This window comes from Lonchura striata, chromosome 11 (assembly GCF_046129695.1).
Source record: "Lonchura striata isolate bLonStr1 chromosome 11, bLonStr1.mat, whole genome shotgun sequence".
Lineage (NCBI taxonomy): Eukaryota > Metazoa > Chordata > Aves > Passeriformes > Estrildidae > Lonchura > Lonchura striata.
This window is the reverse complement of record NC_134613.1, coordinates 2208935-2221812: the sequence shown is the minus strand read 5'-3', so window position 1 is coordinate 2221812 and position 12878 is coordinate 2208935. Positions and strand designations below refer to the sequence as shown.

The 12878-nt window shown below is 53.2% G+C and overlaps 2 protein-coding genes across 2 annotated transcripts in view; both read left to right on the top strand.

Annotated features, from left to right (window-relative positions):
• The window catches only part of LOC144246964 (uncharacterized), a 418663-nt gene that overhangs the window by 392751 nt on the left and 13034 nt on the right, over positions 1–12878 (top strand). The gene's annotated exons all lie outside the window — the stretch shown is intronic.
• On the top strand, positions 8064–9014 carry LOC144246957 (olfactory receptor 14J1-like). The gene has a single exon (XM_077785988.1). The coding sequence runs from the start codon at positions 8064–8066 to the stop codon at positions 9012–9014; it is 951 nt and encodes a 316-aa protein (XP_077642114.1).

The window sequence follows — 12878 nt, the reverse complement described above, 5'->3', positions numbered from 1 at the left end:
ACGGAACCGTGGCTGCATTTCTCCATTTGCAGGCCCTGATCTAAACACGGCTCCTACAGCCAAGGCTGCTGTGGCTGTTCTCCGGTTTGTTTTATGGGTGAATAAGGGGAAGAATTCATGGATCTTTAACTTCCTCTGGGAAGCAGGCACATGGATTCACAGCTGTCACACACTGACTGTGTGCTTTTGGGGTTACTTTAATAATGGCACCTACTGTGAGGAAATGACACCGGGGGAAATTTTCTCCCAAGCCTTTAACCATCTCTTTGGGTCTGCCCCACCAGTTTGTGAAGGGCTCAGATCCACTCCAAATACCAATGATATCATACAGGGGCTGTGTTGCTGTTAGCCCTGTTCTATTTGGCACTGAGAGACAAGGGAAGATTAACCTGGATAACCACCCTGACACCCAGCCCAGAACCTGACACGGCCCCAGAGACCAGGGATGCTGCTGCCCCAGAGCCTGACCCTGCCCCACAGCCACCCCAGATATGAACCACCCAGACTGGGTGGGGGTCTGCTGAGGGAGATGCAGGAGATGCTGAAGGAGTGCATTCCCCAGCTGGTGAGAAGCCCTCCCCCTGCCTCGAAAAAGGAGAGTCTGATGGGGCAGCAGTGGAACCCACAGATGTTAAAACTGTCCAGGTTCCAGCTGAGCCACAAAGGCAGCCACAGCCAGCAGCAGTCGCCCCTGTAGAAACAAGGAGGTCTAAGATGGAATCAGAGCACCCAGATAAGGGAAGGCCCTCACAACCCACAGGGGAGCCAGAGGTTGCGATCATCACCGAGTCCCTGACGTACAAAAGTCTCTGTAACCTGCACAAGGACATTGTACGACGGAGACGTGAGGCTTATACAACCTGACTACTTCAAGACTGAGACCTCATGGGTACAGGTGCCCAGCTGGATGGTGGTGAGGCAAGGAATTTGGGACCCTTGACTGAGGACTCAGGTATGAATCAGATTTTTGTAAGGGAGCCAGGGTCCCTTTCCCTCTGGGAGCGGATTTTAATGAGTGCCAGAGAGAGGTTTGTCCACAGGGAGAGAATGCAGGAGCACCAGCATAGAACATGCTGGGAAACCCTTGAGGAAGGGATCCAACAGCTGAGGGAAGTGGCAGCATTGGAGATACTCTTTGGGAGGGATGGACAGCATGATAATGACCCCAACAAGGTCAGGGGCACAGGGCAAATGCTGTGGAGTCTGGCAAGGCTGGGGCCATCTCAGTACACCACCTTCACTGCCACGATTAATGCCGATAACAGCCGAGAGACAGTGGGCTCTGCTGCCAGCAGCTGAGAAATTGTGAGAGTATGATCCATGGCCCAGTGCAGGCTCATGGCTCTGCTGTGGGCAAGGAACTCAAAGAGGAGATGAGGGAGATGAGGGAGGAGGTGAGGAGGAACAGTTCCCACATTGCCCCAGTGCGAGTCATAGGCCCCAAAGTCAGAGCCCAACGTTCCCCAGCCAGAGAGAGAGGGTACGCCCCACGGGCTGGCCTGGAGTTCTCTCTGCGTGACCATGGGGAAGACATGGGAAGGTGGGATGGGAAACCCATTTCTGTCCTGGCAGCGTGGGTGTATCAGCTCAAGGAGGGAAGCACTGACCGAGGGAATTCCAGTGAAGTGAAGGTAGCCTCAACCTCCCATGCCCGAGCTGCCGAGTAGGATCTGTCAGATCCGCTTTAACTTGCCTCCACCATGTATACCTAGAAAAGAAATAATAACCCGGGCTAGAGGGCCCCTGTCTCTAGCCAGGGAGAGGCACAGGAAAACCATAACCTTTGGATGTTGTGGATCCAATGTCCTGGCACATCAGAGCCACAGAAATATGAAGCTTTAGCTGATACTCATGCACAGTGTACCCCAATGCCATCGGGGCATGTGGGGCAGAACCTGTTTCCATTGCTGGGGTGACGGGGGGATCGCAGCAATTGACCCTGTTGGGAGCCGAGGTGAGCCTGGCTGGGAAGGAGCGGCAGAAACATCCATTGTGACCGGCCCAGAGGCCCCGTGTGTTCTGGGCATAGACTTCCTCCAGAACGGCTGTTACAGAGACCCAAAGGGACTCAGGCGGGTTTTTGGCATAGCTGCTGTAGAGGCAGAGGACATTAAGCAGTAGAACACCTTGCCTGGACTGTCAGGGAACCCATCTGCAGTAGGACTCCTGAGGGTGGAAGAGCAACGAGTGCCAATTGCCACCTCGACACTGCACGGCTGGCAGTATTGAACGAATCGGGATGCCGTGATCCCCATCCACAGAATGATCTGTGAGCTGGAGAGCCAAGGGGTGGTCAGTAAGGCCCACTCACCCTTCCACAGCCCCATCTGGCCTGTGCACATGTCTGATGGAGAATGGAGATTGACTGTGGACTATTGTGGCTTGAATGAAGTGACTCCACCGCTGAGAGCTGCTGTGCCGGACATGCTGGAACTCCAGTACGAGCTGGAGTCCAAGGCAGCAAAGTGGTATGCCACCATTGATATTGCTAATGCGTTTTTCTCCATTCCTCTGGCAGCAGAATGCAGGCCTCAGTTCGCTTTCACCTGGAGGGGCGTGCAGTACACCTGGAACCGACTGCCCCAGGGGTGGAAACACAGCCCCACCATCTGCCATGGACTGATCCAGGCTGCACTAGAAAAGGGTGAGGCTCCAGAACACCTGCAATACATTGATGACATCATTGTGTGGGGGAGCACAGCGGCAGAAGTGTTTGAGAAAGGTGAGAGGATCATCCAGATACTACTAGAAGCTGGCTTTGCCATCAAGAAGAGCAAAGTCAAGGGACCTGCCCAAGAGATCCAGTTCCTGGGAGTGAAATGGCAAGATGGACGGCGCCAGATTCCCACTGAGGTCATCAACAAGATCACAGCTATGTCCCCACCAACCAGCAAAAAGGAAACACAAGCTTTCCTAGGTGCCATAGGTTTCTGGAGAATGCACATTCCTGAGTATAGCCAGATTGTGAGCCCTCTTTATCTGGTTACCCGAAAGAAGAATGATTTCCACTGGGGCCCTGAGCAGCAACAAGCCTTCACCCAGATCAAGCAGGAGATCGCTCATGCTGTAGCCCTTGGCCCAGTCAGAACGGGACCAGAGGTCAAGAATGTGCTCTACTCTGCAGCCGGGAACCATGGGTTGTCTTGGAGCCTTTGGCAGAAAGTGCCTGGGGAGACTCGAGGCCGACCACTGGGATTCTGGAGCCAAAGTTACAGAGGGTCTGAAGCCAACTACACTCCCACAGAGAAGGAAATCTTGGCTGCCTTTGAAGGAGTTCAAGCCGCCTCGGAGGTAATTGGCACAGAAACACAACTCCTCCTGGCACCCCGACTACCGGTGCTGGGGTGGATGTTTAAAGGAAAGGTTCCTACTACCCACCATGCCACTGACGCCACATGGAGCAAATGGATTGCCCTCATCACTCAACGCGCCCGTATTGGAAACCTGAATCGCCCTGGGATTTTGGAGATAATTATGAACTGGCCAGAAGGTGAAAACTTTGGTCTCACTGATGATGAGGAGCAGGTACAAGTGGCAAGGGCTGAAGAAGCTCCACCATACAACCAACTACCAGCAGAGGAGACCTGCTACGCTCTTTTCACTGACGGTTCCTGTCGCATCGTAGGGATGAACCGGAAGTGGAAAGCAGCCGTATGGAGCCCCACACGCCAAGTTGCACAAGCTACCGAAGGAGAAGGTGGATCGAGCCAACTCGCCGAACTCAAGGCCGTTCAGCTGGCTCTGGACATTGCTGAAAGGGAGAAGTGGCCAAAGCTCTACCTTTATACTGATTCATGGATGGTAGCCAATGCTCTGTGGGGCTGGCTGGGAAGGTGGAGGAAGGCCAACTGGCAACGTAGAGGAAAGCCAATCTGGGCTGCTGATATGGAAAGACATTGCCTCTCGGGTGGAAAAGCTGACGGTGAAAGTCCGTCATGTAGATGCCCATGTCCCCAAAAGTCGGGCTAATGAGGAGCACCGAAACAACGAGCAGGTAGATCAGGCAGCAAAAATAGAGGTGTCAAAGATAGACTTAGATTGGCACCATAAGGGGGAGTTGTTCCTGGCTCGATGGGCTCATGATGCCTCAGGTCATCAGGGCAGAGATGCCACCTACAAGTGGGCACGAGACCGAGGGGTGGATCTAACCATGGACAGTGTTTCCCAGGTTATCCATGACTGTGAGACGTGTGCTGCCATCAAACAGGCCAAGAGAGTGAAGCCCCTATGGTATGGTGGGCGGTGGTCCAAGTACAAGTATGGGGAGGCCTGGCAGATTGACTACATCACACTGCCCCAGACACGCCAAGGCAAGCGCTACGTGTTGACCATGGTGGAAGCCACCACTGGATGGCTGGAGACTTTCCCTGTACCTCATGCCACTGCCCGGAACACCATCTTAGGCTTGGAAAAGCAAGTCCTGTGGAGACACGGCACCCCTGAGAGAATTGAGTCTGACAATGGCACCCATTTCAAGAACAGCCTTATCAACACCTGGGCCAGAGAACATGGTATCGAATGGATATATCATATTCCCTATCATGCTCCAGCTGCCGGCAAAGTTGAACGGTGCAACGGACTCCTTAAGACTACCCTGAAGGCACTTGGTGGGGGAACATTTAGAAACTGGGAAATTAACCTGGCAAAAGCAACCTGGATGGTCAACACCCGGGGGTCTGTCAATCGAGCTGGCCCTGCTCAGTCAGAACCCTTACACGCAGTAGATGGAGATAAGGTCCCTGTAGTACATATGAAAGGTATTTTAGGGAAAACTGTTTGGATTAATCCCACCTCAGGCAAAGACCAACCCATTCGTGGGATTGTCTTTGCTCAAGGACCTGGTTACACTTGGTGGGTAATGCAGGAAGATGGGGAGACCCGCTGTGTACCACAGGGAAACTTGGTCTTAAGAGAGAACTGGGTGTAAGATTTCATGGTGTGCAGATGGAAATAGAATAAGGGGTGGATAATGTCCTGGGTTGTAAGATAAGCTTGTATTCCATTTGCTATCTGTTGAAGGAAAAACCGGTTGGACAGGTTTTTGTTATCTCTCTCAGAGACAATGGTTTTGCCCTGTAGAGGCAATGGTTTGTTTATACACCATTGACTGATTCAATGAAGGGTTGGTAAATGTAACACCGTGAGGGGTCCCACCCAGAGGGGGGAAGCCAAGCACTCTATTGTTGTTTAAAGGGGTAGCTTTTTGGGGAGAGGAGGCAGCTCTCTGGGCGGGACTCCGAGAGAAGCAGCTCTCTCTCTCTTCGCGGGATTCCGGGAGAAGCAGCTCTCTCTCTCTTCGCGGGATTCCGAGAGAAGCAGCTCTCTCTCGCTCTCTCTTCGGCGGCACTCGCAGCGAAGCAGCCGGCGCGCGCTGAGCCGACGGCGGCGGAGCTCAGAGGCAACCCCGGCACAGAGGAAGACCGGCCCCACTGCCACCAGATCTTCAGAGGAAAACTATACCCTTCTAAAGATCACCACTGCAGCTGCAACTCATCAACTATTGCAAGGGAAGCAATTGTCCCAGCAGAACTGATACTGGCATCCCTCAGGTTCTGGACTTTTTCTTTCACTGGTTTTGTTTGTACCGATTGCATTTGCCTTTTTTTAAATTGTTGTCTAGTTTTCTCCTAGTAAAGAATTGTTACTCCCACTCCCATATCTTTGCCTGAGAGCCTTTTAATTTAAAGATCCTGGTAATTCAGAGGGAGGGGGGTTTGCCATTCTCCATTGCACAGGAGGCTTTGCCCTCTTTTACAGACTCCTGTCTTGTCGAACCAAGACAGGGCCTGAGCACAAAGCCCCAGAGGGTCATTAAAGTCCTGGTGCTGTGTCTGTGCTGCTGAGCTGGGCTGGGCTCCTGGCACAGAGGGTGATCCTGGTAACCAAGCAGAGCTTCAAAAGCACATTTCTCTTGCTGAGCAGCTCTTCTCCCAGCCCAGCAGGGCTGGGGCACTGCCTGCAGCCAGCCCGGGCACAGCACAGAGGCACAGAGAGCTTCAATCAGTCAGGGCTGGGAAGGGGCTGAGAAGTGCCTGGGGCAGAATCACTGCCAGCCCTTGGCACAGGAACCTCTGGCTGCAGGACAATGCAGCTGCAGCTCCCGGAGAGATCTCCTAAAGCTGGAACATGCCAATGCCCACAGACCCTGTAAGTGCATTCTCTGCTCATCTCCTGTGCAGAGCAGCCAGGGGTGCCCAGGGCTGTCCTGCAGAGCAGGGTCCTGCAGCCCAGGGCGCTGTGCTGGGCCAGGGACTCTGCTGCCTGCCAGGGACAGCTCTCAGCCGGCCCTGGAGCTGCTCCCAGCGCTGGCCAGGAGCTGTGGGGGGAAGGAGCTTCATGAGCAGGGCAGGTGCTGCTGCTGAGAGGGGCTGGCTGGGGCAGGGCTGCTCCCAGCTCCAGACCAGCCTGGGCACAGCTCCAGAGGACACTTCCCAAAGAAGGTAAGGCTGGGATTGCTGTAAAGATCAGGAGCTTTCTTGAGAGTGTTTTCAATTTCCTGCTTGGAGTAGGATGGGAATGTTGGGGTGGTGACAAGAATATTTTTGCTTTTCCTATATTTGTCATATATTCATGGTTCTGTAAATTACTATGATATAGTTATAAAACTATAATTCTTACCTAACTGTATTAAAATTTAAATAACTATTTTAAACTACTATTATATAGTTAACATAATTATAATCCGTAATTAACCTTAGTAGGTTTCCTTAACTTTCCCTTAGATTGTAGAACAATAAGCTGATTATCTAAATGCATTCCAGAAATTCTGTATAGTCTTATTATTAGGAAGAGGACCTACAAGAAGAACATTTCAGTTTTTGAATGTGAGCAGAGATAAGAAAAAGCTGGGCGAAGAAGTCCTTGGACCTACTCCAATGGGTTGGGCCAGGGGTATGTAACGGGCAACTGAATCCCCTATAGGATGTTCCTGTTAAATAACCTAATTATTCATACTTAATGAGTGGCTGAAATCAGGGTATGATTTTTCCTCATCCCCACTGAGACACCTGAAAGCTTCCAATTAAAGTCTGGTTTTCCCTTTACTGTTCTAACACTGTTCAGAGAGGGTTTTTTTCCTTTTTGATTTAAAAGATCTGGGGGATGAGAGAAGCGGAACAGGAATTGTAATCCCAGAATCACAGAACATTCTGAGTTGAAAGGAGCACACAGGATCATCAAAGGAATGTTCAAACATGTCCAGAGACTCCAGAACTGTGACTTTGGCTGGTCAGTGTCTCTGCTGGGAGCCTCCCAAAGGGCCTTCAGCCACTCCTCAGCCCTGGGCAGCAGCAGCATCACCTCTGCAGGGCCCAGCAGGGCTCTCCTGAGCTGCCCTTGCCCAGCTGCACACAGAGCCTGCCCCAGCCAGGGCCCTGCACACAGGCAGGTTTCTGTAGGGCCGGGCCGAGGGCACACAGGGTGGGATGGGCTCTGTGAGCGCTGGCAGGGACAAGGCACCTCTCAGGAGGGGATGTCCAGGCCCAGGGAGATGCTCAGGGAAGCAGAGGGGGCTGAACAGAGCAGTGCTGGGGGAACAAGCCCATCCAGCCCCTCAGCTTCCCTCAGCCACAGGGAATCCTTTGCCTCTCACATCTCTCAGTGGCAAATTCTGAGTGCAGCAGGAATGCTGGGGATTTCTGACCTCAGAGAGCCAGCAATTGTGAGTGGGTAGGAACACAGTTCCTAAAACCATCTCCTTCCATCCTTTTGACCTGGGAGTGCTGATGCTACCAACCCTTTCTGCATTAGGAGTGATTCCCCTGAAAAATCCTGAATATCCAGCCTTGTCCCTCTGCCCCATGGCCACAAACCCAGGGCAGCAGGGCAGGGATGGCTCCTCCAGAGCCCCCACACACAGACCTCGCTGCTCCTGGCACACTCAGCCAGCACAACTGGAGCTCAGGCAGGGACCTGGGTGAAGGTTTTCCCAGAGCAGGAACAAGGGTGGGTGAGTCCCAGCAGGACAGGCTGCAGGGAATGGCCCAGGTTTGGCTCCAAGCAGCCTCTCCTGACTTGTCCCTGTCCTTTCTCCATGAACAGGTGCCCATGTTCAGCCACAGCAAATGTCCAACAGCAGCTCCATCAGCCACTTCCTCCTGCTGGCACTGGCAGACACGCGGCAGCTGCAGCTCCTGCACTTCTGCCTCTTCCTGGGCATCTCCCTGGCTGCCCTCCTGGGCAATGGCCTCATCATCAGCGCCGTAGCCTGCGGCCACCACCTGCACACGCCCATGTTCTTCTTCCTGCTCAACCTGGCCCTCAGCGACCTGGGCTCCATCTGCACCACTGTCCCCAAAGCCATGCACAATTCTCTCTGGGACACCAGAACCATCTCTTACTCAGGATGTGCTGTATTTTTCTTTGCCTTTTTCATTGCATCAGAATTTGCATTTCTCACCATCATGTGCTACGACCGCTACGTGTCCATCTGCAAACCCCTGCACTACGGGACCCTCCTGGGCAGCAGAGCTTGTGCCCACATAGCAGCAGCTGCCTGGGCCAGTGCCTTTCTCAATGCTCTCATGCACACGGCCAATACATTTTCCCTGCCCCTGTGCCATGGCAATGCCCTGGGCCAGTTCTTCTGTGAAATCCCTCACATCATCAAGCTCTCCTGCTCACACTCTAACTTAAGGGAATTTGGGCTTCTTGTAGTCACCTTCTCTTTTGGCTTTGGCTGTTTGGTGTTCATGGTTTTCTCCTATGTGCAGATCTTCAGGGCTGTGCTGAGGATCCCCTCTGAGCAGGGACGGCACAAAGCCTTTTCCACCTGCCTCCCTCACCTGGCCATGGTCTCCCTGTTCCTCAGCACTGACACATTTGCCTACCTGAAGCCCCCCTCCATGTCCTCCCCATCCCTGGATTTGGCAGTGTCAGTTCTGTACTCAGTGTTGCCTCCAACCCTGAATCCCTTCATCTACAGCCTGAGGAACCATGAGCTCAAGAAATCTCTCAGGAAAGCTGTGACTGGATACTTTTCAGCCTCTTCATTGTCCCATAACATAAAGCCCTGACAGTGCTTCGCACTGGGAGCCAGAAAGGAGCTGGAAACACACCCCTGGTTTGGCTCCTGCTGTGTCCCAGCATTCTCCTTCCATCAAGTGGCTGTGAGTGGGTCAGATGCTGGGAAGGGACACCAGGCCAGTGACCCAAATTAACCAAATGGGTATTCCAGGCTGTATGGCTATAGTTCTGGTGCAAAAGCTAAGGAAAGAGGAGAAATAGGGGACATTTCTTATCTACAGTGTTTGCCTTCCTGATCAACCACTCCACCTGCTGAATTCCTGCTTCCTGGGAAGTGGCTGAACATCCATGTTGATGGGAAGGAGAGAATAAAATTACTGGCTTTTTTCTCATTGCTGGTGCATGTAAAAACTTCCTCTTTTGCTACAGAAAACTGCCTTACCTAAATCTACGATTTGTCTCCCATATTATTTTCTCTCCCCTGTCCAGCCAAGGAGGGGAGTGCTAGAGTGACTTGGTAGGCACGTGGACTCCAGCGGAGGCTACTCACAAGAAGAAGAAGCCACAGAATGCCTGCTGTCCTCTGTCAGCAACTCTCAGTATATGTCATGTGAGGCTAAATCTGCCCTTAAGTATATTTTAATTTCTTTCTGCTTTTGATTCTGTTATATTAAAATAAATGCTATTATTTACCCTCATAATCTTAATTATCCCTCCTTCTTGTGCGACCCAGGGATATTGTGTAGGAAGGGAGTCTTACATTGTATTTAGGTGAAATAAATGAATATGCAACCACTTTTTAAAACTTTTTGTACTATCCTCATCAGAGCAGGAATGAATGGAAATGGGCACAGCTTTGTGGCTGCCCCACCTCTGGGATGGGCCCTGGGCCTGGAGCAGGAGCAGCTCTGCAGGACCCCAGGGCCGGGGCTCTTGTGCTGGCCTGGGCAGATGGAATGGCAGGAGGGGCTGCAGAGCTCTCAGCACCTCAGGCAGAGGGGAGCAGGGCAGCCAGGGAGCTCCTTTGGCCTTGGCCAAGCCCCTTCCCCCATGGTGGGGCTGAGTCCTGGCTGAGCTGCAGCTGCTGCTGTGCCCTTGGCAGGGGCTGAGGCCGTGGGGCAGTGCCCAGAGCAGCCTGGGCTGAGCAGAGCTGTGGGGCCAGAGCCGGCTGGGCTGTGCTGGGGAGAGGCCCTTGGTGCTGCCCAGAGCTCAGGGCAGCTGGCAGAGCTGGCAGGGAGCTGGGCTGGGCTGGGAGAGCCTGGCACAGAAACCATCAGTGTCCATCTCAGCCTGGCTGAGCGGGCAGGGGCAGGACTCAGCCCAGGCCTTGTGGGGCAGGGCCAGCGCCTGGGCAGGCATTGAAAACAGGCAAGAGCCCGAGAGAGGAGGCTGCTCTGTGCCCCTGGGGCATGGACAGAGCAGGGAGGGGCCCAGGACATTTGTCAGCGCCAGCCTCTGTCTGTGCCAGCCCTGGGCAGCCCTGGCTGCTGAGCCCAGCTCTGCCCTGGGCTGAGTTTGGTTGTGGCCCAGCTCCATCCTCCTGCGGGGCTCAGGGCCTGTTCCCGGCCATGGCCAGCCCTGGCCGCCTCTCTGCTGGCCCCGAGGCCGGCAGAGCCCGGGCAGGGCTGTCTGTGCAGCCCCACAGGTGCCACGGGCTCTGCAGGAGCTGGCAGAGGCTGCCCAGCAGGGAGGCCATGGGGCACAGAGCCCCAAGGCTGCCCAGGGCCCCACGGCACAGGGGCTGTTCCCAGCCGCAATGCTCCTGTCCTGGGCTGGGCTGCACAGGGGCTGTGGCACCATGGCTGGGCCAGCACAGGGCCACCGAGGGGCCACGCAGCCGCTGCCGGGGCTGGCAGCAAGGCCGGGCACAGACAAGGAATTGCTGAGCATGGCCTGCGCTGGCCAGGGCTGCCTGTGCCCAAGGCAGAGCTCAGCTGCCCTTGGGGGCTGCAGGAACACTCAGGAGCCCAAAGAGCCTCCATGGCTGTGCTGGAGACCAAGGCTGGAGCAGGGAAATGCAGGGCTGCTGTGCCATGGGGAGGGCATGGAATTCCAGCTCACACCTCAGCTCTCTGATGGTCCTGGCACCGTGCTGGGCCCTGTTCCAGACTGGAGCAGAGCAGATGTTGATGGCACAGGAGCCCTGCGGGGCTGGCAGGGACCTGCAGCTTGCAAGGTGCTCTGCTCTCCCTCAGCTCCTCTCTGAGAGATCCAATCCCAGCTCGGCACCTCAGGGCACAAGTGGCACTGCCTGTTCATGGGCACACAGCTGATGTCTGCCTGGAAAGGGACACAGGTATTAATACTTGTACATTTATTGTTATACAAGGACATTTTTATTGTCTGGGTCAGTTCGTTACTTTTAAAAAATATCAAAGTTTTCCCCACCTTTAACAGGAATTTCCTGGAGGTGTACTGTTGGGGAAAGAGAAGCAATACTGATCTTCCCATCTTCTTGAATCACCAGTATTCTCTTTGTAACATCTCCCCCTTTCTTCAGTGGTTTACAGTTCTCCTGTTGAAATGGTCATGTCTTAGGGCATCTCTTCACCAGACCAGCTGGTTCTGTGTCCTAACTGTTGCCCCCAGATTTCTTCCTCTAGGTGCTCTTTGGTCATTCAAGGGCCTCTCAAGTGACTCGATTAATGCTTTGAACAACACGGAATGACCCTATCTTTCTGAAGTTCGAATAAATATGAATGATATCCTATTGTGTTTATATCCATCACAGAATTACCATTTCCTATGTCTTTGTCTAAAACTGTTCCTGTACAGAAATCCCCTGCGGATGAGGGACATGTCAGATGCTGCTGGGCATCACAGAGAGCTGAGGGAAGAGCTGAAATGGTTATTAAACTGATCAAATGTTTAACTTTTGTTCGTTGGCAAGAAACCTTTCTGTGCCTCTGAGTGTCACCATCACTGAGCCCAAAGGACACAAACCTGATGAGTTGTGGTTCCCACTGCAGGGGCTGCACTTGGACCTTGGCTCTGCACAGGAGAGCTCTTCATCCACTTTCCCTCTTTTCCTCCCTCTGGGCATGGAGGCAGCTCCTGACTTCAGCCTGTGACTCGTGTGTGCAAAGAGCAAATCTGGGAAGAAGTGGGGCAGGGAAGGTTTTGGGGGACCTTGGGATCTGTGCTGGGCACAGAAGGTGTTTTCCACTGCTCTGAGACTGTCTGCTGTGCACAGTGGATTTAATAGCCAGCAGAGGAATGACTTTTGCATTTCATGGAGCTGTGCCTTCCCCAGGCTTTGTTGGCTGGCAATAAATGAACAGCCCTCTGTGTCTGGGGCAACTCCTTCTCCAAGGAAAGCAGGTGGGAGTTGGAGCCAAGGAGCTGAAACCTGCAGGTGCAGCCTGGGCTGGAGGGAGCTCAGATTTGCACAAGGCTGCTCTGAGTGCCAGGGCTGGGATGGGGGAAATGGTGGGGTGAGGGTAGGGACAGAGTCTGTTGGATTGTCAGCCATAAAGGGTCTTGATTTTCATATCTATTCAAACTGGATGAGGAGGTACTTGGATTCAGTGTCAATTGGAGATTGCACATATCAATGTATTAACTAAAAAATCAAAATGGGACCTAAAAAATGGTTCCTCACTCCCTGTGTAAACAAAATTCATTCATTTCAATTACACTAATGGAATCTGCCTAACTAACCACAAAGGATTTGAAAACATAAATCAAATTATTCCCAGAGGCTTGGCTTGTTAAGGTGTTCTGAATGTTAATGAGCCCTGGAACACTGAATACCTGAACTGAAGAGCTGAAGGCTGAAGAAGCCTCTGGAGCAGTAAAATTCAGCAGCAGCCTCCAAGTTGCTGAGGATGTCAGCAGCCCCCACTGAGGCCATCCCTGCCCAGAGACCCTGGGGGAATGGGCAGACAAGGACAGCGTCCGTGGGGCTGGGGCAG

Bases quoted from the DNA above. Each gene is read 5' to 3' on its own strand.
- LOC144246957 (XM_077785988.1), top strand. From the start codon at position 8,064: ATGTCCAACAGCAGCTCCATCAGCCACTTCCTCCTGCTGGCACTGGCA.